Source organism: Galendromus occidentalis, unplaced genomic scaffold (assembly GCF_000255335.2).
Source record: "Galendromus occidentalis unplaced genomic scaffold, Mocc_1.1 scf7180000077453, whole genome shotgun sequence".
NCBI classification, from domain to species: Eukaryota; Metazoa; Arthropoda; class Arachnida; order Mesostigmata; family Phytoseiidae; genus Galendromus; species Galendromus occidentalis.
Genome location: NW_003805441.1, coordinates 513,778 through 537,540, shown reverse-complemented (window position 1 = coordinate 537,540; position 23,763 = coordinate 513,778). Strand labels below are relative to the sequence as shown.

At 51.4% G+C, this 23,763-nt stretch overlaps 3 protein-coding genes across 3 annotated transcripts in view; 2 read left to right on the top strand and 1 right to left on the bottom strand.

Annotated features, from left to right (window-relative positions):
- The window catches only part of Pino (protein pinocchio), a 32,243-nt gene extending 22,858 nt beyond the window's left edge, over nt 1-9,385 (top strand). Inside the window, exons 2-5 of the mRNA XM_018639760.1 lie at nt 4,386-4,659; nt 7,592-7,647; nt 7,795-8,010; nt 8,187-9,385. Of these exons, the coding sequence (XP_018495276.1) occupies nt 4,386-4,659; nt 7,592-7,647; nt 7,795-7,976 (512 nt within the window). The 3' untranslated portion in view covers nt 7,977-8,010; nt 8,187-9,385. The remainder of the gene's footprint in view (nt 1-4,385; nt 4,660-7,591; nt 7,648-7,794; nt 8,011-8,186) is intronic.
- Nucleotides 9,386-10,769: 1,384 nt separating this feature from the next.
- Nucleotides 10,770-17,198, top strand: LOC100908695 (probable phosphorylase b kinase regulatory subunit beta). The gene is made up of 13 exons (XM_003743962.3): nt 10,770-10,807; nt 11,245-11,375; nt 11,477-11,712; nt 11,791-12,017; nt 12,166-12,403; nt 12,555-12,752; nt 13,280-13,426; nt 13,538-14,122; nt 14,245-14,757; nt 15,585-15,767; nt 15,873-16,192; nt 16,402-16,648; nt 16,806-17,198. The coding sequence occupies exons 2-13, from the start codon at nt 11,324-11,326 to the stop codon at nt 17,034-17,036; spliced, it is 3,177 nt and encodes a 1,058-aa protein (XP_003744010.2). The 5' UTR covers nt 10,770-10,807; nt 11,245-11,323; the 3' UTR covers nt 17,037-17,198.
- A 7-nt stretch (nt 17,199-17,205) lies between these two features.
- Nucleotides 17,206-18,961, bottom strand: Der-1 (derlin 1). The gene is made up of 5 exons (XM_003743919.3): nt 18,810-18,961; nt 18,328-18,492; nt 18,024-18,215; nt 17,651-17,907; nt 17,206-17,528 (listed from the first exon to the last, which is right to left on the bottom strand). Exons 2-5 carry the CDS (start codon nt 18,478-18,480, stop codon nt 17,363-17,365), a joined length of 768 nt encoding a protein of 255 aa, XP_003743967.1. The 5' UTR covers nt 18,481-18,492; nt 18,810-18,961; the 3' UTR covers nt 17,206-17,362.
- Nucleotides 18,962-23,763: the final 4,802 nt, after the last annotated feature.

Below are 23,763 nucleotides of genomic sequence, written 5' to 3'. Positions count from 1 at the left end.
TCGCTCCCCTGCGAAAATCGGCGTCCGGCGCCCGCAGACCGTTCCCCGGGAGCAACGTCCCAGTTTTTCGGTCATCGCGATGACGAGCGTTCATCGTGCGAACACAGCTCAGTATACCTACCCTGAACATTCCTCGATTTCCTCCCATCGAACTGAGTCTGTTTCCCCTCTTTTCCCCGGCGTCGGTGGAAGAAAAATCTTCTATCTCCCATATTGCTCACGACTCCCTGATTTGTTCAGAGCCAGGAGGCCGCGACCCCCACAGAGGGAAAAATTAAATCGAAAATACTTTCGTGGAATAGGACGCATCTGACGCAAATAATCTGAAACGATAACTGTATCGCGCTCTCCGCCGAGTTCTCCTCCGGGACGAGCTGCGAGTGTGACCTACCTTCGCCGATCTTATCGGGTCTGCGAAGAACTCCGATTCTAGAATTTTCGGTCTGCCCCCCTCGTGCGTACCGTCTGGTCGCGAGATATCGCAAACCGCTGCGCCGAATATCTGTGAGTCCGTTCGATAAGACTGAGCACGCTCTCATAAGGCGGACGAATGCGCACACTGCAGACTATGACGCCAGCGAACGATCGCGCGAGAATGAGAATCGCTCGCCGACGACGTCGCATCTTTTGAGAAGTTCTCTCGCTTCTCGCACACCGCCAGGCTTATCGGTGCTGAATCGAGTTGAATTATTATCGGTATCATCTAGAATCTCTAATCGTCTCCGACTACGGGAGATTGCGGAGCCGGTGTCGAGCGTTGCTGCGAAACTCATCGCATGCCCTCCAATGAACTAGCGGTCTATCGATTCTATCGAGCAAGCTCGGACTCGGATTTCACGGAAGCATCGCTAACAGCCGTCGGATTCGGTTTCCCGGATCATTCACACTGCGGCATTCAATTCTTTTCATTCCCTCGCTCTACCACCCGAATTATCCGATCCATGCGAGCATTGAACCACCGATGAGTTCTAATGGCTTATTATCTCATCGTTCTACCGCCTCACCAGGAATTTGTACGTAAATCTTTCGTATAGACCGATGTTATTAGGCCTAATAATCCCTTAATCTCCGGACTTGTTCCTGCTCTGCGTATACGTACGTGCCCATCGCTCCGTTGTTCCATCGGCTCAAGCTCATGAGTGACATTAAACGAGGATCTGCTCGTCTAGGAACGCTCGGGCTCAGTCAGAAATTCCGACCGTGGACTGAAAACGGTGAAATGTCAGCTGGGGGCTCAATGTTCGCTGAAACGTCGCGCTCGATCGGCGAGATAATTCTTGCCTATGCCCGGAGCCGGTCGCCTCTGACGACATTTCACCGAAGGACACGTCTAGGTTTGAGCAGAGAAGCGCCATCCAATATCGAGGATTCCGGCCCTAATTCTCCCGCCTCGCTGCGGGGCAACTCTACGCTTCGGTTTCTATTCACGTAGCCTGCGCAGCCAAATTGAACTTTGAAGTTGTCGGCGAGCATGTCTGGTATGCAGACGGATATTCTTAGCTACATCCTCCTGTCCGCACCTCTAGCGAGTATTCATTGATGCGTTTCGATCCATAAATAAAAAAGTCGAGGACCGAAAATAATTTCTCATTGGATTATTATCCGCTGCCGCGCCGTTGTCTCAAGAGCCCATTATTATTATTATCAATGGTCGGAGCTCGAGTCTGTCAGACTTCCGTCCCCGGATAGCCATCGCTCCATGTAGACATCATTGAACAGCTTCCGAATGTGTGTTTGGTTCGACACACTTGTCGCGATCCGGGTCAGATGAACTACGGCTCGAGCCGACTGGGCAGCTGGCGTGGTAGACGAGGAGGCAGACAGGTGGTAGCCGGCCAGCGCGTCAGCCAGCCAGCTCAGGAGAGGGGTTCAGCAACTACTTGGCAGGGGGTTGAGTGAGCCTCTCCATGGAGGTTGCAACTCCTACGCACGGCGGATGAGTGCGCCGTCGCGGCGGCCGCCGCGCCGGTCTGCTCTCGTCACCGGTGACGTAGGATAGGGCGAGGGTAGGTCTCGGTGATGAGAGCGAGAGTCAATGCTTGTAAAAGACAGCACTGGAAAGCACGCGCGACTGTCTAAGCAAGCTGTGTCACCGGCAAGTTGCACACCGAAGTCGGCTAGCCACGAAGCAAATTCTGTGTTCCTGCTAAACAGAGTCGCTCCGAATAACGCTCTCTACAGTTTATATTGAACCGACGTGAGTGATACACCCGAAATGCTCTCAATGTGCTCCGTCCCCCTCGGCGGCGGTAAGTTCGCTTGACACATCGTACGCTTGTGCATGAGGAGTCCGCGTTGCGATAAGGGCCGTCTGTTGTCCGTTCGGCTCAGGCCTCTTGGCTCTGGATGGATGTCCGCCAATTAGGAACCTTATCGGCGAGAATGGAACTTCCGTCCAGGAGATATCGCGAAAATAGAAACCGAACATGGTTCCGCCGCGGATGTCCGCGAAAAGAAGCGTACAACCAACGACGCCCAGATTGGGATGCTCTTATCATGATATGTCTATTGACATTTCTCTGAGGCCCTGAAAATTATTTCTTGTGACGTCGTCCATCGTGGTCGGGAACATAGTAAAGCACAAAAGAAAAAAACGGACAATCGAAGTGGCAGCAGACATCCGGCTTCGACTATAAGTTTTTTTCTGACGGTTCCTGACCGGCTAGTCATCTGCCGACATCTATCCGACCGAATTAGAGTGCAGTTGCGTTTTTTTGTGCCAAGGCGGTCCGTCCGGCTCGCCTGCTGAATCGGACCGGAACCCTCTCCGTCGGATCTAGCCGAATCGATCGGAGATTGTTCCAAGCTCAAAAATGAAGCTATAGAGACGGAATTCACTAGAAATGTAGATTTAAGAGCGAGATGGAATCGACGTCGTAAAAACTGCTTGTCAACAATAATACCTCCCGATTCGAGACAATCACTGGTTGAGGAAATAGTGGAATTTCCGTAGATTCCGGACCCGGCCCATTGCGGTGTTCCTGGTGCGAAGTTGTTTGCCTGGAGGAGCGGTCTTCCAAAATATAATGCTCCTACATCTTTCTGGGTCAGCCGTCGACGTTTCTCGACGTCTGTCTCCCGATGCTCCCGAGGTGAACGCGGATCCCTCGGTCGGGAATATCCCACGAAGCAGGAAGATCCACGGTTCGGATCGCCTGATGGATTCGATTCGACGATTAGAAAATTATCATTCGCACCCAAGCGGCCGCGGCTCGGAGTGATCGAATGACTTCAAATCGGATTAAGTTGCTCGTCCCGACGATATCTCATGTGAATCCGCAGCCAACGCGAGCGGCCCGATGAATTGATGCAGAAAGGATGAGTGTTCTTCCTTGTGAGTTCACGCTGTACGTCGCCGCTTCCGGTGGCAACGGCGCGCGGCTTCGTCGATCCGTTCTTCTACGCGTCCCAGCAGTCTTCACCGGCGCGTAGTATCTTTCACAGAAGCTTAACCGCATCTCGTGGAAGCCGTGGCTCCGCGAAAGCTTCATGCTTTAAAGATTCAATCAACATTCCTGTACAAAGCTGCGACGACATTTGTTTCCTCTGACCTATCGACTAAATGGTGTCATCATCGGAGCCACTTCGAAATGGCTCGTATCGTTTTCGTCAAACGAAACGATCCCCAACCCATCGAAATACTCCCGACTGACGCCGTCCGATCAGCTGAATAACCGGTCAGTCGGCCTATCGGTTTGACGGCTGATCGGTTTACGCTCCGCTGCCGAGCCGCCGTTGGATTTCAGAGCTTCGTCCGACAATGTCGGAGAAGTTTCTAAGAACGAGGGCACACGACTACCCGCTATTGTTTGGGTGGATCTTCGCTCGGTCGGATGTTTCCTCTGCTCCGTTACTCTGTTCATCGATAACTTCCGACGGCTTTTTCTCGTTCCTTGATCCGCGAACACATATTAAGGCCGCCGCGTGCTAGCCGGAGAAAGTGGTGTGTCTTATCGGTACTCCGTCGTCGGAGTCGGACGTACATATACTTCGGCGGGACATCCGGGACTGAAATTTTCGAAAACAAAACGTTTTCGTCGCTCTCTTCTGTTGACGTTCTCCCGAACCAATTTCGTTCGAGGGCGGATTGAAATCGTCGATCGCTGAAGACGACTGAGCTCGACGGGAAAGAAATACAGCACCTACCTGTCGCTCTAGATTCATCGAAGAAACGAGCTATCTCGTTTAGTAATTCCGTGGTAAATCCGAGGACATCTCGCGTAATCCCTGAATATCATCATCGTGTCACGAAATAATCCTGAAATCGGTTGCGCGTGCGTAGGGAACCCTGAACTCGAGTTGTCGCCGTAGCCAATTATTATTTACTCAGGCGCCGCCGGCCGGAAAATCGCAGCTGTCAACAACGTCAGTCTGTTTACTTCCAGATATCCTGCGCCACAGCAAGTCGGACCCCATGCTCACTTCGCCTTCGAGCCGAGACATGATGCGCTCTCAGCAGATGGCGATCGCGCGCCGTCTGATGTCGCTGCAAAGCTGTGGCCATCAGAGATTCCTGCCCAATCAAGGGAGTCACTCTGTCGATGAGGAATTCGCCCAGCACGACAACGATGACAGCGACGACGACGAGATCGCCGAGGACGACATCAGCATCGCTCCCACCATCGAACAGATAAAGGACGACTACAACTCCTGTTTCTCGTGAGTATCCACCCCAGATTGCTCCTGAGCAGTCTGTCTCGACTTGTTCCTCCATTTGCCTCGACGTCGGTCGGTCGGTGGCCGCCCGAGGGTGCCAGCGGGCTTTTCCGATGACCCGAACGATTCGAGAGCGATTATCTGTTCATCTCGAGCAATACAACCGCTGACAGTCGTAAATCAGGGCCGGCCAACGGTTCCCCACATGAAATTGCGCAATGGTAAAGAGCTCGCTTGGTCCGCGAAGCGTTGACAGTAGCGTCGGGTCGAGATGATTCGAGCGAGACGTTCTGTGGCGACTTGTTGGTCTTTTGATCCGAGCAAAGCTTTCGAGATGTTTCCTAGGCTCACCCTGAACATTTACCTACCTGCCGACGCATGAGAGAGCGTTGGCCTTCCGAGGTCTCAGATGGTTTGCCAAGGTTCGCTTCGAATCTTGGCGGGACTATGCGATATTATAAAGGTCATGCTGGGCTTCCGTACACATCTACGTTCGGTTATGAGCTCGAGCGATCTCATCGACCTTCGAGATCGTTTGAATAATAAGCGCAGCCATCAAATCCGTATAGCAACGCGAATGGAATTCTCGGCGAGTTTTTGAAGGGTCGTAAGGAAATTCTTTCCGCCACGGAGGAATTTTTCCGGTTCTACACCATCGCGATAACCTGATAAGAAGCTATCTCGATGGTTTCAATATGGCCGATGGCCGGCGGGTCAAGCCGTGTCGTTTCGACCCCGTCCGGATGCGCGGCGGTGGCGGGGCAACGTATGGAAACTCGAGGGCCGAACTTCTCGAATATTAGACCGAGGTTCGAACCGGAAGGCAAACCGCCGAGGGTGCTCGGAACGAAGCCGATGCCTTCCTGTCTCGTAAGCAACGATACATACCTTTGTGCTCTGACCGGAAGTCCTCGAAATCGTCGGTCTGCCAACGACTTTTGACCTTGGCGCGATCGTGGGCACTCACTTGAACTCTTTCACCCGAGTTGTTTGATCGTATTGTCGAAGGACACGCGTTCGATGGCCTGCGCGTGAATCGCGTGCGGCGCATCTATCAAAACTCGACGGGGGAAAATAAATAAATTGCGACGATGGCTGGTGCGACATCGTAGACGTCGCGTCGTCCGCTTCGCAGCGACCGTCGTCGTCGTCGGACTGAGTGAGCCTGATGGCCTCAAAGAGGTCGCTGACGCGGCTCGTTTGACCGTGACAGAAGAGCTCTTGATTTTAGATGTGTTTTGATTAGCAGCCGCCGCTGCTACCTCGACGCAGTACGACGAATTTATCGCGTCCTCGCGATTGTCCGCCCTTGTAGAGCAAACGGAAGACCGATTAGGCCGGTGAAGGCTTGCTTGCTTGCTCCGGCTATATTGTCGAATCGCTACCTCACCACACACAAGCGCGCTCGTTGCCGATGAGCAGGCCACGCACAGCTGCGCAAGTCTCATTGACCCCCATGACGGCGAACTGGTGGATCGTTACGATCCACGTCACCAGCCGTTAGCGGACGAACTTTTCCAATGGCGCCATTTACGGTCCGGAGTCTCGTGGTTTAGATACTGCAGCGTTCTCGTGATCCGCTCTCGACCTTAAATTATGAGCTGCGAGAAATGACGAAGGAAAGAGCGCGCGAGAGAGTTATCTAAATTTCATTCCGCCTGGATTCCATTTTTTGTCGGCTGGAGCGCGGAGCGGCCGCCGATCGAGTCGCAATCGCCCCCTCGCTGCTGGCAGGGTCAGTCCCGAGAGCTCATTTGAGAGCATCTGATCTGGGTCGACGAACTTGCGTTCGGTGAGGCCGGTCGCTCCGGGCTATCTGGAGCCGCTTTGATCTAGATCCGTCTTAGCGAGACCGAATGTTCACTTCAAAGCATAATATGTAGCTGTCGACAGCGACAGTAGCGATTGCCAGGCAAGCCAGAGGAAGTCTCCGAGCGAGATATCTCGGTGCCGATGTGGGCTGTGCGCGATCTGTTCCCCGAAACGATGGATGCTCTTGCCGTGTAGGCACAACTTGATTAGAATTCCGTTGTCCTGTGCGAGAATTCGCTGCTCCGAGTGCAGCGAGCCGTCTTTCTCGAATTTTCGTTTCGATAGTTCTCCTCGAGCGAACGCCTATCCAGAGAAAACAATCTCCACAGGCTCCCCAGTCGAGAAAGATTCTCAGGTTTTCCGATGCGGCTCGTGAGGTTTCCTCTGCGTTCTTGGAAATATAACGACGACGCTTCGGTGCGGACGTAGAGTGGAAAGGTGAGGAAACCTCTTCTGGCTGCCGGAAAAAAAAACGCTTTCGGAGTCTCTGTCACGCCCTCGATGAGCGAGTACGATCCTGCTTGAGTTCCTTCCGCGTCGAATGCTCACGCATGTACATGGAGAGGGCTCCCGGGACAGAGAACTACGGAGGAAACATCCGGCACTAATCCCGGCCAGACTCGTCTCCGTCGTTGCGGGGGCCGGAGAAACGGAACCTCTATGACGGCTCGGGTGGCCGCAGTGAGAACGTAAAGGGATCCGCCATGCTAGCAACAGCTCTGGTCATCGAGTGCTGAGCAATGCAAGCGGCGAGGGATTGTTGGGAGATTCGTCGGATTGAAACGCCGCCGACGTCGATATCATTTTATGCTCGCTTGGGCATAACGAGCTCGTCTGGTCAGGGATTTACTCCTAGCTCTCGGTTTCGATGCGTCGTAACGAGAGAGAAAACGGTCAGCACGAATTGAGGTCAAAACGCGGGGGATGACGGAAAATCGTCGAGATTATCACCGACGGCGAGCTTGAACCAAAAGTGTGGAGGCGACTCGATCGAACTCGACAGAGAGCTCGAGTTCTGCCTCCGTGGCCGAGGCCCACCACGTTCTGCGCCCACAGCGATTTGCTTTTCTGTAATCGCTCCTCTGTCATTGGAAAATCTAATTGAGTTCTGGCTCTGTTCTAGGTGTGGAGTGTCCTGGTCCGAAAATCACGTGTCCTTGGACTGCAAGGAATGCGGAGGTAAGTCGACTCTCGAACGCCCATAATCTTCATGAAGCGTACCGCGCGAATCACGTCGGTTCCTTTTTCTGGCAATGATTCCCGGAGCATCAACGGATGGAACTGCGGACGCAACGGCGAACTCAATCCATCTTCTTCTTTCCGCAGGTTACGCTCTGACTCGACCCTGCCTCGCTTGTGATGGTCAATGTTCCCAAAAGTGGACACGGAATCTCGCCGCCTCTCACGATCATCGTCAGGCCCAATGGGAAGGTCTGTGCAACCTCAGGAGGTCGACCCACGACAAAAGACCTAAGACCCTCATGACGAAAGAAAAGAATGTACTATAATGAATCGCTCGTGTATAGCTAGTCATAAGTTTAGGTAAGCGGAAAGCGTATCGGTGACGCTGACAGTGGAAGATACATACAAACTTCACGAGAGCATCTCCGAAAGCATCAGCCGTCGGTGCCGATTTTTGAAGTCGAGCGGGTACGCTCGGGAGAACCTCGTCTTCCACGAGGTTTCCGGACCTCATGCGATTCGCTTCCAAATTCAAGCTGTCCTGTTCATCGGAAGGTTTTCGGTCGGAACCACTTCGCATAAGTGAGTCATCGGCGGCAGTCACACCCGTAGTTGCATTCCTTCGTTGACGAATCGCGGGATTTGTGGATTCGGAGCCTCACCCGGGGCCTCGATCGAGATCTCCCCAAACCACGTCTTCATTTCCTGCCGTTGACGAGTCCGCCAACCCATCGATTGACTGATATGCGTCCAATGAGAGTCAACAACAGGAAACGAAGACAACATAGGGCCGGACAATCTGACATCCTCCTAGGTAGAAATTCATGGGTCGGAACGAGTAGGACAAATGTTGTTGGCGACGGAATCTCGAGCTATTGGTTGCAAGAAGAAGCTCGTGATTTGGCCGCGTGACTTCTCGCAAGAGGAGATGACTCCGCCAAGTTCATTTTCTCTTCGGACACCGTCAACAGTCTATCGCCTCGAACTGAACTCAATCAATCTGAGAATATTCTTTCACTCCCTTCAGATTCGGCGTTATTTTCTTTTCCCTCTTGTCGGGGGTTTTCCAGGGGCTGAACTAAAATAATTATTTGAGTCTTAATCGTCTTCAGGATCATTCCTATTCTAAACTTGAATCGGGTCCCTTCGAAGCGAATGCGGCGGTCTCTTCGGCGGGGAGTCTTAGTAGGTACGAGGCCAAATAATAGATTGAAGAGCGAGTGCCTTACGGAGTTTGTGATGATGGATTCAGAGGGGCCGATGGAGTCTGACAAATTTTGTATATTTGCAATCAGGATCTTGCATATCATTTAGGGTGTTACAGATTTCTTCTTTGAGGAGTTCTCGTCGGCTCGTTAGTGGAACTCGCTAAAACTTGTGTTGTTTTTAAGAACTCATTGTTGAAGCTAGAGTATCAAATCGAACCAAACAAGCATTTACAAGCAAGCAGAACATACTACACTGAACTCTCTAGATCCACACCTGCAAAAAAATGTTGAACGAGATCACGGACCGCGCTCGTCGTCGTTCTCTCGAACGATTGTGGGCGCTCCTGGGCATCGTTCGATGCTAAAGGCTTGGAAACAGAGAACCTTACCGATTGAGAAATCTGTGAACAGCATCTGAGAAGCGTCGACGACGAAAAAGATCTTGAATCGATGAAGATTCCATCAATTGGAAATTAAGTTGTCCCAATGGAAGTGGTTTTCGAGATGAATAAAAAAAATCCAATGAAGCCGTTCGGTGTTGTTACTCAGTGGACCTGGAAGGAGCTGAATGGGGTAGACGGTTTCGAGTGGGAGGCGAGTCCGATAGAACGTTCGACACGATTTTGTTGTTATATCGTACGAGGTCTCTTGTTGCGTGCTACTCAGGAGCTCGGGGTAGGGGGCTGGTTGTTCTAGGCGAAGTGGAGCTGTCACGGAGCGTACGCCCACGTGGGCGGCGCTGCCCACGAACCAGGGGGCTGAGGTTTGCGTGGGAGTCATGATATTAGAGATCGCGGAGGAGGGAGCTCTCGGATGCGAATCAGGTCCAACTTTGAACTTCGCGAGAGATAACGATGAACGACGTGATACGTGATAGCACTGATAGCGAGTCGAAACAACAGAGCCGACGGATCCGAGATATGATACGAGGATCCTCTCGTCGCCCTCGACTCCGGACGTATCTGTCGAGATGTCCGAATCGAGGAAGGTGTCTATCAGACTCGACATTCAGTCCTACGCACCTCTGGAGAGAGGTTGTTGTTACGCTCCGAACGAGTCAAGGAATCAGTGAATTTCATTGTTGGAAGCGAATTCGCGCCTCGAAGCTGCTGGAAGCAAGACCTCGGTCTCTGTGTCGGTGGTACCGCCGTGTTCTCCTCTTCCTCCCTTCGTGTCCCGACCGGGGCCCGATTCGCGGCCCGTGCGAGGCCCTCTCTTGTTGTGGTTCTCAGTTGGGAAGCGATCGAGCTCGGTGGCAGCACAGCGACCTTCGTAGTTCCGAAGGTGGGAATCATGGCACCGATGCGTTATCTCGGGTAAGATTCACAGAGGTCAATGACTCTACGAGGACCTAAGAAGATTCCAATATGATCGGTAGAGGCTGTCAGCAGTGTGCGCTCTGTGAATGTCTGGAGTCTGGAAAGCACCGTTCCCCCTGGCCTGCTGGCTCCCGACACTTCCGCCGCTTGGCAGGCTCCGGATTGAGAATTAATCGAGCATCGCATAAAATATCGAATACTCCGAAACATCGGAATCGGTGGCTGCTCTGTCCCCGGCGAGCAACAGGTGACGGTTTAATCGAACGGATTCAGACGGGGACATCCTCGGGGACCCCAGCAAAAGAAGACCCACCAAACCTCGTATTGACGATGACTGTCGCGGAGTTCGAGAATGTTGCCACCAGTCGTTTTTTCGGGGAGATGTCGAAAGATCGAGTGTGCTCTGACGGCAGTCGTCGCGGGAGCGTGTGTCGCCTCCGCCGCCGCTGTCGCGCGTGTCCGTTCCCTTCCTTCTTTCGATGGTGTGACCATCATACACTGAGACACACTGGGATGCGTGATTCGGTTAGGTCGGCGGCTCAACCACGAGCTAGGAATGGATCACGAAAACATTGCGGGCAGCAGGCCAAAATATGAAGCTTACAAACCATTGGAAAGGAAGGAGCAAAGGTTCGTTATCTAAGATTTGTACTCGCTGACCGAGTCCACGGGACACGTTGAGTTGAGGATTTCGAACGAGAGAACATTGCCAATCGGAGAGCACTGTGGAAACGGTTCTTCTCTAGAAGCCATCGCTCGGTGCCTCTGAGTGAGTCGATGCTAAGCAAGGATATCCAGTCATTCCACGAGCTCGAAGCCGTGCGGAACACAAGAAGCGACATGTTCTGGACGATCCTATCGCCAAGGGGACATTAACGTGAGAAAACTGCTGTCATCCTCGGCTGCTCTATCGATGTTTCACCTCCGTGTCGGAGGCCGGAGCCGAGCAGGGAAGAACAAGACCACCCCCTTCGAGAGATTTGAGCACCTCGCGAGGAAATTCAAGATTCGATGAATATCCGACAACAGGCCTCAATCTGAAAGATCGCGCTGGCTCGTTCTTGCAGTTTGGACACAAGTCCACAACGCTCCAGCAGTCATGAGAAACTCTCCGGTGCGATCGACCTTGACTTGGAATCCATCAAAATGACCAACTATTCTGACACAGTGAAACGTTTGGACGCATTCTACAATCAAGGTAGGGGCTCTGATTCGAAGAAAATGATGGTGCTACGCATATTCGAGGCGACGCATCCCAACGATTATCACAGCTCGCGTAAAAAGTCCGCTTTTCCGCAGTGAAGAAACAGATTCTTCGATATCAAAGCGCTACAACCGGTCTCTACCCAAAGAACTCGTCGGAAAACATCGCACACATACAAGACACGCTCTATTGCTCGGTTTGCGTTTGGGCTCTGTACCAAGCTTATCGGAGGATCGATGATGATCGGGGGAAAACTTACGAGCTCGGCCAGAGCGTCGTCAAGTCCATGCGAGGAATTCTTTTCGGATGGATGCGCCAGAGCCAATCAAAGGTAAAACCATTATTAGCATCGCTTCACCGAGAAGTGAAGCCTCCGTGGCTAGCTTGACTTAACGTACTCGTTCTTCAGATGGAAAGCTTCAAATCGAAACAATGCCCGGAGTTCGCGTTGCACTCAGTGTTCGACGCGAAAACAGGGAAACCACTTCTCGGCGACAACGACTACGGACATCTGCAACTGAACAACACCGCCTTATATCTCCTCTATATCGTTCAGATGATTTCTTCCGGACTCCAAATTATCTATACGATGGATGAGGTGAATTTCCTGCAAAACCTCGTCTACTACGTCGAGAGGTGAGCCCGAATTCGTGCCGACTTCCCCTTGATTCCCATGAATACTCGCGAATGACGTCATGGTTGAAGCTGATTGTGAGTTTATTCCACGTATCCGGGATGAGGAAAATAGGGGAATATGATACTAGGCACTTGAAAAATATTCCAGAGCGTATCGGACGCCAGACTTCGGCATATGGGAACGAGGTTCAAAGTACAATAACGGTACGCCAGAGATCCATGCTTCCTCGATCGGCATGGCTAAAGCAGCTCTCGAAGCAATCAATGGCTTCAATGTCTTCGGGGACAAAGGCGCTGAGTGGAGCACCATCTATGTGGACATCGATGCTCACAACCGGAACCGGACGATTTTCGAAACTCTTCTGCCGAGAGAATCGAGTTCAAAGGTCTGACATGCGCGAAGTTCTCGCTCCATACGCACCGGAAATCCAAAATCATCATGCTTCTTTTTCCACAATCCTCTTGTCGCTGTCATCCCGATTGATTTATCGAATCCGTCGAGGTGTCGAGCACTCATTTCAAATATTCTTCCCATAGAACACCGACATCGGATTACTTCTGGCTGCCAGTTTCCCCTGTTTCGCTACTCACGACGAATACCTGTATAGTCGGACTAAAGACAAAATCATCCGGAGACTTGAGGGCAATTTCGGCCTCAAACGATTCCTCCGCGATGGTTACGGATGTGTTTTAGAAGATACAACGAAACGATTCTACGATCAAGGAGAAACGAAGGTACGGAAAGGGTGAATTTCGATCGCTTCGCGAGCTACCCCGTCAGAAGGATCCCTCTACTCGCGGGCTTTGCAGTATGGTGAATCAATGCATCAAGATGAGAGGACCTTGGGCGCATGTTGATTGATCACTGACTACCAACAGTTCGAGACACGAGCAGCGTTCACAAATCTTTCTCCATCTTTGTGCACTCCTCTGAGCTCTCTCGGTCTTCCTCGTCTGTTTTGTGTTGAAAAAGGGTTATCTCGAAGAGGGATGAACTACCTCCTTTTGGCGGGGAAATCCACTGCCACAATCCATCTTCGCTATGCAGTCATCTATTCTCACAAAAGGTCATGGGATCCAATCGAACCGGAATGTTGTACAATGCCTCACAGTCCCTCGATTACGAGCCCTCGAGCAATTATTCATTTGTGCGCCTCGTGATTAGCGGCGGGGTCCTGTCTGGAGTGGCGAACGGGAAGTCCGTCCATCACCAACATGGTTCCTGTCCATAAATTCCAATCCTGGAATATCAATCATTGCAGCTGTTCGACCACATAGAGAGCGAATGGCCCCTCGGCTACATCATTTTACTCCTCGATGGCATTTTCAAGAACAACGAGGATCAAGTAGCGAAGTATTCGGAGCTGCTCGAGAAGCGAATCACTCGAGACGACAACGGATACGCTATCGTGAGTTGATACCCTCATTCCCCGGTACTCACTCCTGTCCTTTTGTCGATGATATCATCCACTAATTATCGACTTCAGATCACTGGAAAATTTTTTTTAATGCGTTCATAGGTTCCGAAATACTACTTCGTCCCACCAACTTTTGTCGAGACCGAGAAAACTCATCCGGGTCAAACGCACCGAGTCGCCTCGAAGGAGGGCACCAAAGAGAATTTATTCCTCATGGGTCAAGCCTTCTATTTGATATCCCAATTGCTGGTCCACGAGCTGCTCCACATCAATGAACTCGATCCTATTCGACGGTATCTACCGAGTTTCAATCGACCGCGGAGAAGCGATAGATACTCGGCTTTCCAAGGAAAAGCATGCGCTGATCTCGTGGTCCAAGTGGTTCTGATCGCAGAAAGCCAGCGCCTGCAAGCGATGATGGCCACCTACGGAATTCAAACACAAACCCCTCACGAAGTAGAACCCGTCCAGATATGGTCCCCTACGGAGCTCGTGAAGGTCTATCAACATCTAGGGGTGAACCAGAAACTCGGTCTGAAGGGTCGTCCGCCGCGGCCCGTCGGCGCCCTGGGCACGAGCAAGCTCTACAAAATCAAGGGGAATACAGTTTTGTGCTATCCAATCATTTTCGAAGTTTCTGATTTCTACCTCAGCTACGATATGGCTCTGCTGATCGATGACATCAAGGTGAATGATTCGACATTTATCAAAAACATTCGATGAGCCTCAGAATCTTGACAGGGTATCTTGACACGTGACGGAAGAATCGATCATGATCCTCTCGGGCCTCACCAAGCGAAATATTGCAGAATGAACTCCATTTCGTGGGGAAGTACTGGAGGATGTCTGGCCGGCCGACGGTGGCGATTCTCATCCGTGAGGAGAATATGAGGGACACGCACTTTAGACAACTTCTAGAACTCCTGGCAATGTTGAAGTCCGGCAATTGTTACGGTCTCAAGGTGCGGATGGGACGTCTGCAGAACTTGATCAACTCGTCCTGCATCGAACATCTCGATTTCCTCGATCTGGTTCCCGACGATGTCGCGCCCAAATTCCAATGTCTGCAACAGTTCGAGAACCCGCACACGGGCTACACCAGTCTGACTGACATACCTACAATATTGGAATACAATGAGCCGTTGAAGAATTACTCTGAATTCAACGATAAGTCCACCGACGAGATCGTCGCTGCGCTGAGACAGGTGGACACGCTCTTCGGACAGAGCCAGCTTCTCGGTATCTTATGGCAAAGATGCAGCTCCAACTTCAACATCGACGGTGTAACGCTCAAAGATCGCATGGAGCGACTAACAAGACAGGTTAGTAAAGGTTGGGCTGGCTAGACTGTTTCTCGACATTCTCATGCCCTCATGCGCTGTCTGGTCATATGAATGAATATTGGAATAAGTAAAATGTGATTCTCTGGAACTCGGGTGGGAAGCAATTCGGACAGCGGACTTCATGCGGGATTCCTTGCTTCAATCGGAATATCAATTTTCGATTCGACGTTCCGTTTCCGGGATGCCGGATGTATGTATCATAGAGGATCGATCGGGGAAGCACTCGGATCGAGCCCCAAGAAAGGGTGCTTTCGAAGACCTGTCATGAAAATTACGCGGATCTCTCTGACGTTATGCGTCTCTGGCCAAGCAAAAGCGCCAAGTAAATCATTTCCCAGAAATGACGGCTGCTATTCAAGCTGTCAAGCCTAAAAGACCAAGAATCCTACTATGTCGAGCTCGTGAGTATACCTTCACGTCACGTGACTCATGTTGGTGGCCGCTGCGGTTTTCCTCAGCTCCCTGTGATGGACTGCTGCCCGTGTGACAGCGGAACTTTCCCTCAAGCTGATGGATTCGGGAGTTTGACAGGAGGTTCTCCGCGTCATCCATCGAAGAAATTGATGCTCGGCAAGGGTTTCGTGTCTCCGTGAAATTCACTGGATGAGCGTTCCAGTCATGCAAGTTCTCTACCGGGGCCGCTCTGATTGCAGTTTGAACGAGCTGAGCGAGCGAAACACCGAATGAAAATTGCGCGAGGCGGTTCGACGATTCGAGAGAATGATGCGGAACTCCAAAGAAGAGGGCAGAATCCTCAGATTGTAGACTCCCGTGATTACAGCAATAATTCCGCACTGCTTCCCCAGGCTGGAGCGCTCCGTCATTGGACCGTCGTGCGATATTGTTCGAGTCTTCTCGGGAAACTGGCCGATTCCCTTAGTCCCTACATTACATCGATTTTGGTCAGCGGAAAGCAGCTCACCGTTGGAGTATTCGGAAAATCCGAGCAAGTCATCGATCATCCGCTCACACCTTCGGAAGTACAACAGGTGGGGCTATAATCGCGGCATTGATCGTTGGAACGGGAATCTCCCGCCTGCGTATACTTTCATCACCTTCTCAGAATTCGACCAAGTGCTCCTCCGATATTTCAGCTCATCTACAGCCAATGTACCGGCTACCCATACCACGCAGTACTCATGCAGGAAATTCTCGTGTACTGCGGGAAGCTTATCCAAACAACGCCGAAATTGTTCAATGGTATCCTCAAGATCCGCGTGGGCTGGATGATTCATGCGCTCCAGCTGTATATGAAGTTCTCTGACAATCAGAAAGCCCTAGAGTCACTGTCTCCATCCGACCTCCGTCGAGTTGTGCTCAAGGTTCTGGATGTGAAAGACTCTTCGTTCACGCAACACCAGATTCGACAAATCGAAGGAGCCCTGTGCCGGGTCCCGGATTATTTTTTCGATCGGTGAGATACCAATCTGCAGATCGAAAGGAGGGAGACAAGAAATTTCGGCAACTCAAGAGCTCCCCCCAGTCGAATTCTGCGGTCATACCTGGATTATCGAACGTTCCATTATCGAGAGGATTAACGCCACCGCCTGTACTGATGCATCCTTCAATGAGCATTCAATTTATTCATCTCATATCTCATTATTATTCTTTGGCTCTCTTCAGGGTTTGGGACATCTTGACCAGAGTCCCCGAGGGCATTGTGATCTGCGGGCAACATCTCCCCCAGCAACCAACGCTATCGGAGCTCACAGTTTACGAATTAAGTTTCGCCCTGAAGATCGAATTCCTGTTGAGTAGGGTCTCGTTCCCTGAATATCGTCACCTGATGGTCGAGCTACTGATGGTGATCGATGTCATCCTCAGGCGGAACCATGAGTTCTGTTTCAGCACACGAGTTGATCTCGACGAGGTGAGAGCCAATGCTAAGAACTTGCAGGGCGATCAGATATTCAGTCTCGATCTCTGGAATTCCGGTCTGATCAGCCTCCTCAATCGAAAGAAAACTAAGAGAGGAAAAAAAAGTTGAAAAAAAAACAACTAACACAGAGCTTTCATCCCTCCCTCAGTTGATTCGCGAGGCCTTCGCTCTCTTCCAAATAGACCGAGGAACTCCGCAGAATGAGGCGCAGTTGCAAGGATCACCGCGCAGACGCAAGTCGCGAGAAGAGATGAGTGCGTTCTACGCTGTCCCGAACTCGGTCTCGACCTGTTACCTCGCCCGCGCGGTGGTGACCAAGTTGCTCTCCTCCGAATTCGCAGAAAAAGCTGATGCTATAACCCAGTGTCGCATACACTGAGATTCGGCGATCTCGAGTCCTCGGGCCAATCGAGGGTGGCCGTCGATCTCGGAATCTCGAGCTGTCTATCAGATCTGCATTTCGTCTGGATGTTTATCTATGCGGAGAAACACATGAGCCAAAACTGTTCATACGAACCATACAATGAAATGCCCCCTATTTGCAACATCGTATCGTCTTTAATAATTAGGTTATCATCCAACTTCATTTATGTATCACTCTTGACTCTTTTGCGGTGTCCATGAAGTTGCCCCTCAGGGCCGGGCGTAAGCTTTCTAAGACCTGTATGTACAACTCTCTAGCGAATATCCGTCAATATAGCGCCATCACTGTCGACCGAGGACATGACCTGTCCCCCAGTTGTGTCTAAACCATCCGGTGTTTCCGCTCTGGCTGGAAGCGTCTCCGTCGCCTTGGGGTCGAGCCGGTCGTCTCTGAGGAGCTTGGCCGAAGCTGCCGAAGCCTCCGGAGTGGTTCGGGAAGTACTTGTACCTGATTTTGTATGAATGGACATCAGATAGGATGATATCAAATCTTCTATAGGAGGGCTAAGATTCTTGATCCAATCAATCGACGTTGGAATCCGAAATTCGGTGATGGATATAAAAACTCACAAGAAGTTGGGGACGTAGAGCAACTGTCGGCCTCCCTCTTGCGGATATTGGAAGTTGAGGAAATAGTAGAGGTGGCCAACCAGGATCCCGATGAGCTCGTGAAGGCCCCCACCGGACATCACGAGACTGATCGCGAAGAGAACCCAGGGGAAATATCCGGCCTTGAATCTCGTCCCGAACCAGAAAGACACTATCTGCTCTTTATTGAGTTGACACCAGACGTAGAGAACCGACAAAATCATCGCGTCCATCAGTAACTGGAAAGATGACAGAAAACTCTAATATGTTCCTCAGCACATAATATACTTCCTCAATATTCAGGTCTGGAAAGATCTTCACCCCGGTCTCCAGAACTTGAAGTACCGAAGCTCACCTGGAGGTTTGTGAATACTGCGACGAATACAATGCACACGAAGTTGAAGAGAAGCATAAATAGATAATCTGCCGGTCGTCCGCTGTAGGTCGAAGTTTCGAGTCTACTGGAGTACGAACAAATAAAGTAGAGATTTATGAGGTAGTGTATCCCCATCGGATAGAAGAACACGGCCGTGAAAGGTCGCCATATCTGAAAAACAATTGTCGAATGTTACTACCGTGAATGACGCGCAGAGGTGCGAAATTCTCATTGTGGGCATTGAGACGTCAACTGTCAAACGGATGAAAACCCTCTCCCTCACCTCTAAGTTTTTGAAGACAAGACCGTAATCGAAAACCATCCAGTAGGGCGCGATCAGATGGAAACGACAGGCCACCGGAATCACAATCGATATACCGAACCAGTACCGGGTAAATGTCGGCAGATTCTTGAACCAGTCTGCAATTTCACTCATGATTGTAGGCGGCTGAAATAGTGGAGAAGATAAATCATTATAAGATGAGATCTGTGTTCAATATTGCCTCAATACAGAAAAATCATTCCACTCTGTCCACCGGAGGGAGTCTCGGAAGCAAACGCTGTAGGTCGGAGCCTTCCGAGCGCTCGGGATGGAAATCGGCAGGGAGAACATTCTCTTATACCGATCAGGCAGGGATTCTGCGGAGATGGACCGAATAGCGCATCGCCGGTTGCATCATCAGCGAACCGAGCGAGACTTTCTCCGGACAGAATGAATTTTCCTCATCGAATCTTCGAGGCTTCCAGAGCACACAGTGAACTCACATTCGAGACCCCTCCTCAGCGATGAGATGATGGGCACTGCCCGACACTAAGAGAGACTGGATGAGGGACGCCGTGCGTCGCCAGCAAGGATCGCACGTAAAACAGATCAGGATTCTCTCAAGATTTCTCGTAGCTCCACAGCAGATATGACCAAATAGAATTCTACGTGTATTTTAACCGGCAGCTGTGACGTCACAGCAAAATAAAGACATCCGTGACTGAACCGATTGACTTCGCGCTCGGCTTACCAACAGGAACCTTCTTTGGGTCGGACAACCTGATCTGGCAGAGCTCAGACGTGATCATTAGTTTCTTAAGTTCTGCACGGAGGATGAAGCGCACTGAAGACCTTCTCAGCTCCTCATAGAAGCTTCGCTCGCTCGGTGCTCAGAGAAGCTTTGACAGATGATTCAACATCCTACCCGCGAACAGCCTGGGTCAGACATTGAGATTAAAACTATCGTAAACGATATCGACGTCCGGAAATATCCAGATCGGTATTCCAGAACACTGTGGAAGACGGAGCTCTCTGTCTGTGGGAGGGCTCTGAGAAAATATATGTCGGACGCTGAAAATACTTTTCCCGAACCATCGCTCCGTGACGGCGATCTTGGTACCAAGATCTAGCTTGATCGTTGAGATCCCGTCCGGGACAGACTGCCCACATCGACGTGGACGAATTCAAGAGAATTATCGGATCGGCCGAGGATGCCCCTGCGATGAAGATGAGGAATGGTCGCCAAAGGTGGATTTTTGAGCCGAAAATGAGAGCGATCCCCGTCGATATTACATCCCGACTAGCGAATCCCCGGAGTCAGATAGGCCTTCCAGGGATGAACGATCTACTTCGAGAGTCAGAATATCATTTCAATCTTCTTTGCGCGAGAAGGAATAAGGGACTCGGCGCGGACTCTAGAGCGCGCGCTTCAGACCCGGCCCTCAAACATGGAGTTCCCCCAAGGATGTCAGCATGCAAGACGGCTGTGATGTGCCTCACGGCTTGGAGCAGCTTAAGGGCAGACCATTCGGATCAGCTCGCGGTTGAGACTTCCCTTGAGCTTCACAGGACGGTCTCATTCAAGATACATGACCTCAGCCGGACAGTGGCGAGTGGCGAATGAGCCGACTTTTACCAAGCGGACTTCCTGACCTACCATCAATCCGAAACCTCCCGAAAAGCGTCGTTCAAATGTTGATATCCGTGGTTCTGTCGAAGAGGGGGTTGACGTGGTTTTACAGGACATGGATCAGTCGGATCATGCAATCGTCGAAAGACACAAGCATACTTCACAGGCGACTGATAAAGACGCAATTCCTCCAAAAACGTCACCTCCCCGGAGGCTGATAATCATCTGAGATCGAAGAAGGTCGATAAGATTCACGAGGATCAGATATAATTTTGTGTAGGCGCAGGGCGTCGAGCAGGCCCGCCGCGCGCAGCGAGGAAGCACGATACGTTACTCTGAGCTTGTCGTGGATCAATCGGTTCTTCCGCACTTACTTATTTGCAAACAGAGATGAGCGAAGAGATATCCTCGCTACTTTCTTCGGAGAAAAAAAGCAGATGACTTCATAGGCAGCTTTCCATGGACGGTGCAAGGAGCAGAGGAAGGTCTCGAAGTTCTCATGTGCACGGATATGTTTTTTAGCCATGATCACTGGCTCGACCATCCGCGAAGGCGAATCGGGAGCACGAGAGTCTTGTGCGCTCTGATATCGTTCTGCAGCGATCGACTGATAATGAACACGCGAGATTAGCGATGAAGGGAGGTGCTGATCAAGTGGTGATCGGGAACTCAATTTGGCGAGGATTCGTTTTACTGCAAACGGATCGACGGACAGAGCAAGGCCCGGGAGAGCCTCCCGGCCTCATGATGGTCTTTCCCTCGTTCCGCAAGTTCAGTATGGACTCTCTCAGCGCGAAGATCTGCTCGTGGAGGAAATGTACAACCCGAACTGTCGAAGGATCGAATTCTGGATTGAAGATGGAAAATTGACATGCGGACGTCCGCTTCCGAATTCGGAGCGGAATTTCGACAGCTTCCGGAGAGACCTCAGACACCGGAGAACCGAGTTTTTCGTGAGAGGAGCCAGAGTCAATGATCACGGGCCCGTCGTCGGAAGGTTTCTTTGGTGAGCCTGCTACCGTGGCAATTTAGGGACCCGGGCGGCTTATGATGGTATCGCCACTCGTACGTCCTACCGATTTCATTGGAGGAATGATCGGGGAAATGGGATCGTTGCTGAAACACTCGTATGTATTTATTCTGACCATAAAGTGCGTGGAATCAAGAAGGAACCCTGGCCTGACGTGACGATTCCTTTTCCTTCATTCACGATTACGATTTACGACGTTTACGATTCCTTCCGATGGTGAGATTGAGCCCGACAGGCGAAACTCGAGCCATCCGCGAGGGATGTTGTCCAGGGTCTGTTATTTTTTCGCCCTCGAGAGCTCCAAAAGTCTCCGAGCTGCCCAAAACATCACTGATGGCTTCGAAAGCCGCTCCGGCGTGAGGTTCTCTAAGCACGGCGTTTCGTCGTTCAGCGAGAGGACGAACGATGACCATTCGTGCGACCTCGTCGAGGTTCCGCTAAGACGGAAGATCCTGTGTTCTTCTCTCATGGCCCGTCGCTTTTTGTTCCTTTCGATGAAATTTCGAACGACCTGGTCGTAGTCAAGGTCCGCCTCGGACGAATGGTTGCGGCTCTTGGAACGAGTTTTCATCTCGAACAGCAGCTGAATTTCAGAATACACCTCCCTGACTCTCAGGAGGCCTTATATACCGACTCGGGAGGGTGCCCGAGAGAGAAACAGTGGGGGGAGATATCCTCGTCGCATCTCCGCTCTCGGGACTCACCAATTGAGAACAATCAAGTATCAACTATTTCGAGCCGGATTCCGCACCCGGTTCTCGGGAGACACCTCCCCCCCCCGCATGCCTGCATTCTTGATGCTCGTAATCATCCGCTCATCGTATCGGTCATCGGAGTATGCTGGGACGGATCCTGGACATGCGCTCTAATCAGCAGGTCTCCTGAACGACGCCGACGGATGCCTTCATCAGTGAAGCATCAAGAGCCATTTGAGATATATTTAATTCGCCCGCAGCAGCTGATTGTAAGCAACGCCTCAGCGAGGCCTCGGCGTGGGCTCGGCAGAGGCTCGTCGGTTTTCCGATGAAAAGCCGGCGGAGCCCGGTCGGCGCCAAGATCTCTTCAGGAATCCACGGGATTTTGCCTTGACCATGATCGAATGAAGCTTTCCGATGATCCAGCGGGGCTTCTGCGGTGCTGACAGTACCGAGCGCGAGCTGTTGGCAGTACGGACACCTTTGATTTTTCCCGCGATCAAGCACATTCTACCCCAAGTTTTCCCCCATGGCTCCTCGCGGAAGATCCCGGGCGCGATAGACTTAGATTTTTCTCGCATGCAGGGGAATTTCCGAATGCTAGGTGTTGTGCGGGCGATTAGGTTTTGCACCCAAGGCCGGAAATGATAAAAATCCATGCGGAAGCTCCTTCTCGTCCGAGGGGTCTGGGCCGAGTCTGCGCGGTAAATTAATGTGCTTCCCAATCGTGAAATTTTCCAATGCCCCCTCCGCAATCCTCCTGTTCTCCCTTGGAGAGGAGCCGTCCTTTCAATGCAAAATCTGAAAACTCCAGCATTGAGAGCTCATGAGGCAGTCCCACCCGAGGCGTCCCGACCCCAGCCGCACCACGGTTGGGGGGAATTCGAGTATGGGATCTGCGGGTCCGCTTGAAAACTGGGGGGTTCTCCGAGCGGATAACAATGCGTCAATCGAGGGGTCGCGGACTTTGAGCCGGAGGAGGTGATAGATTCAGGCAATCCAGGCTTGAGGCAATCCTCGAGCCTCAAGCGCACTATCGACCTCGAAACGATTCATCGTCCGATGTGAATGGGCATGAGAAATTCCATGAAAACATCCTCTACCGACACTCTCACTCGCATCAGCTCGTGCTCGAGAGAATTGGACTTACCCATCTGTTTTGTAGCTTCCGTGATTCCCCAATCAATGAGCGCTCCCGATCAGACTCTCTTGATCGTCAGCAGTCTACGTGCGCCCAGGATGTTCAGCACGATGAGTGCAGCGCGGCCGCGACACGGTCACGGTGAGAGCCGTGATTGATTCCACGGATTATGACCCGGGAAATTCACGAAAACCCGGATACCCATTCCCAGTCCTAATCATGCCGAGATGTTTGAATGAGCCGAACTGCGAAAATGGGCTGACTTGGTCCGCAGAAGAAACTTTACGCAAACCTTGGAGTTCTCTGGACCCATCCGCGTAATGAGTGACGAAATATTCCAGTCTATTCCGAAATGAGTTAGGTACGCTGACGGTGGGGTTACTGCAACCGCGGCAATCAAAATCGTCTAGAAAATCCCACCGAGGAGGGATGGATTTTCTGGAAGGGAGAGGAGTGGAAATAGCAACGGCGGTCGCCTAAGTACATAATTCGTGACATCCAAAGGAAGAAGTGTCACAGCACAGTACAATTGTTGTTGCAAATGCTTACAAATGCTTCTCTAACGACCTTTTTTTTCAAATAAAGTTGAGAGACGAAGGGGTTCTGCGGAAGACCTTATCGAGTGTTCTCCGCCCGCAGGATACTGGAATGACTCGGTATCAGAACAGCTTATGGAAACGGGCAAATTCGAGCGGATGACGGAGACAGCGGATCCATGGGGTAGAGACGACACCTAACGTCTAGGCTACCACGACACGAGACTCCCGATCTCGCAAGAGCCCGTGTAATTCTTGCGGGAGCGTGTCCGGAGACGGCCGTTTCGGACTACCCCGACTGGAAAATTTTTCTGTGCTGCCAATGAATTTTCTTCTCGTCATGCGTTTGAAAAGTTCCAATACACCATGATTATATTTCGGGAAGCTTCAGTGAGAGACCTCCCAGATAGCCGATGCTCCGTGGC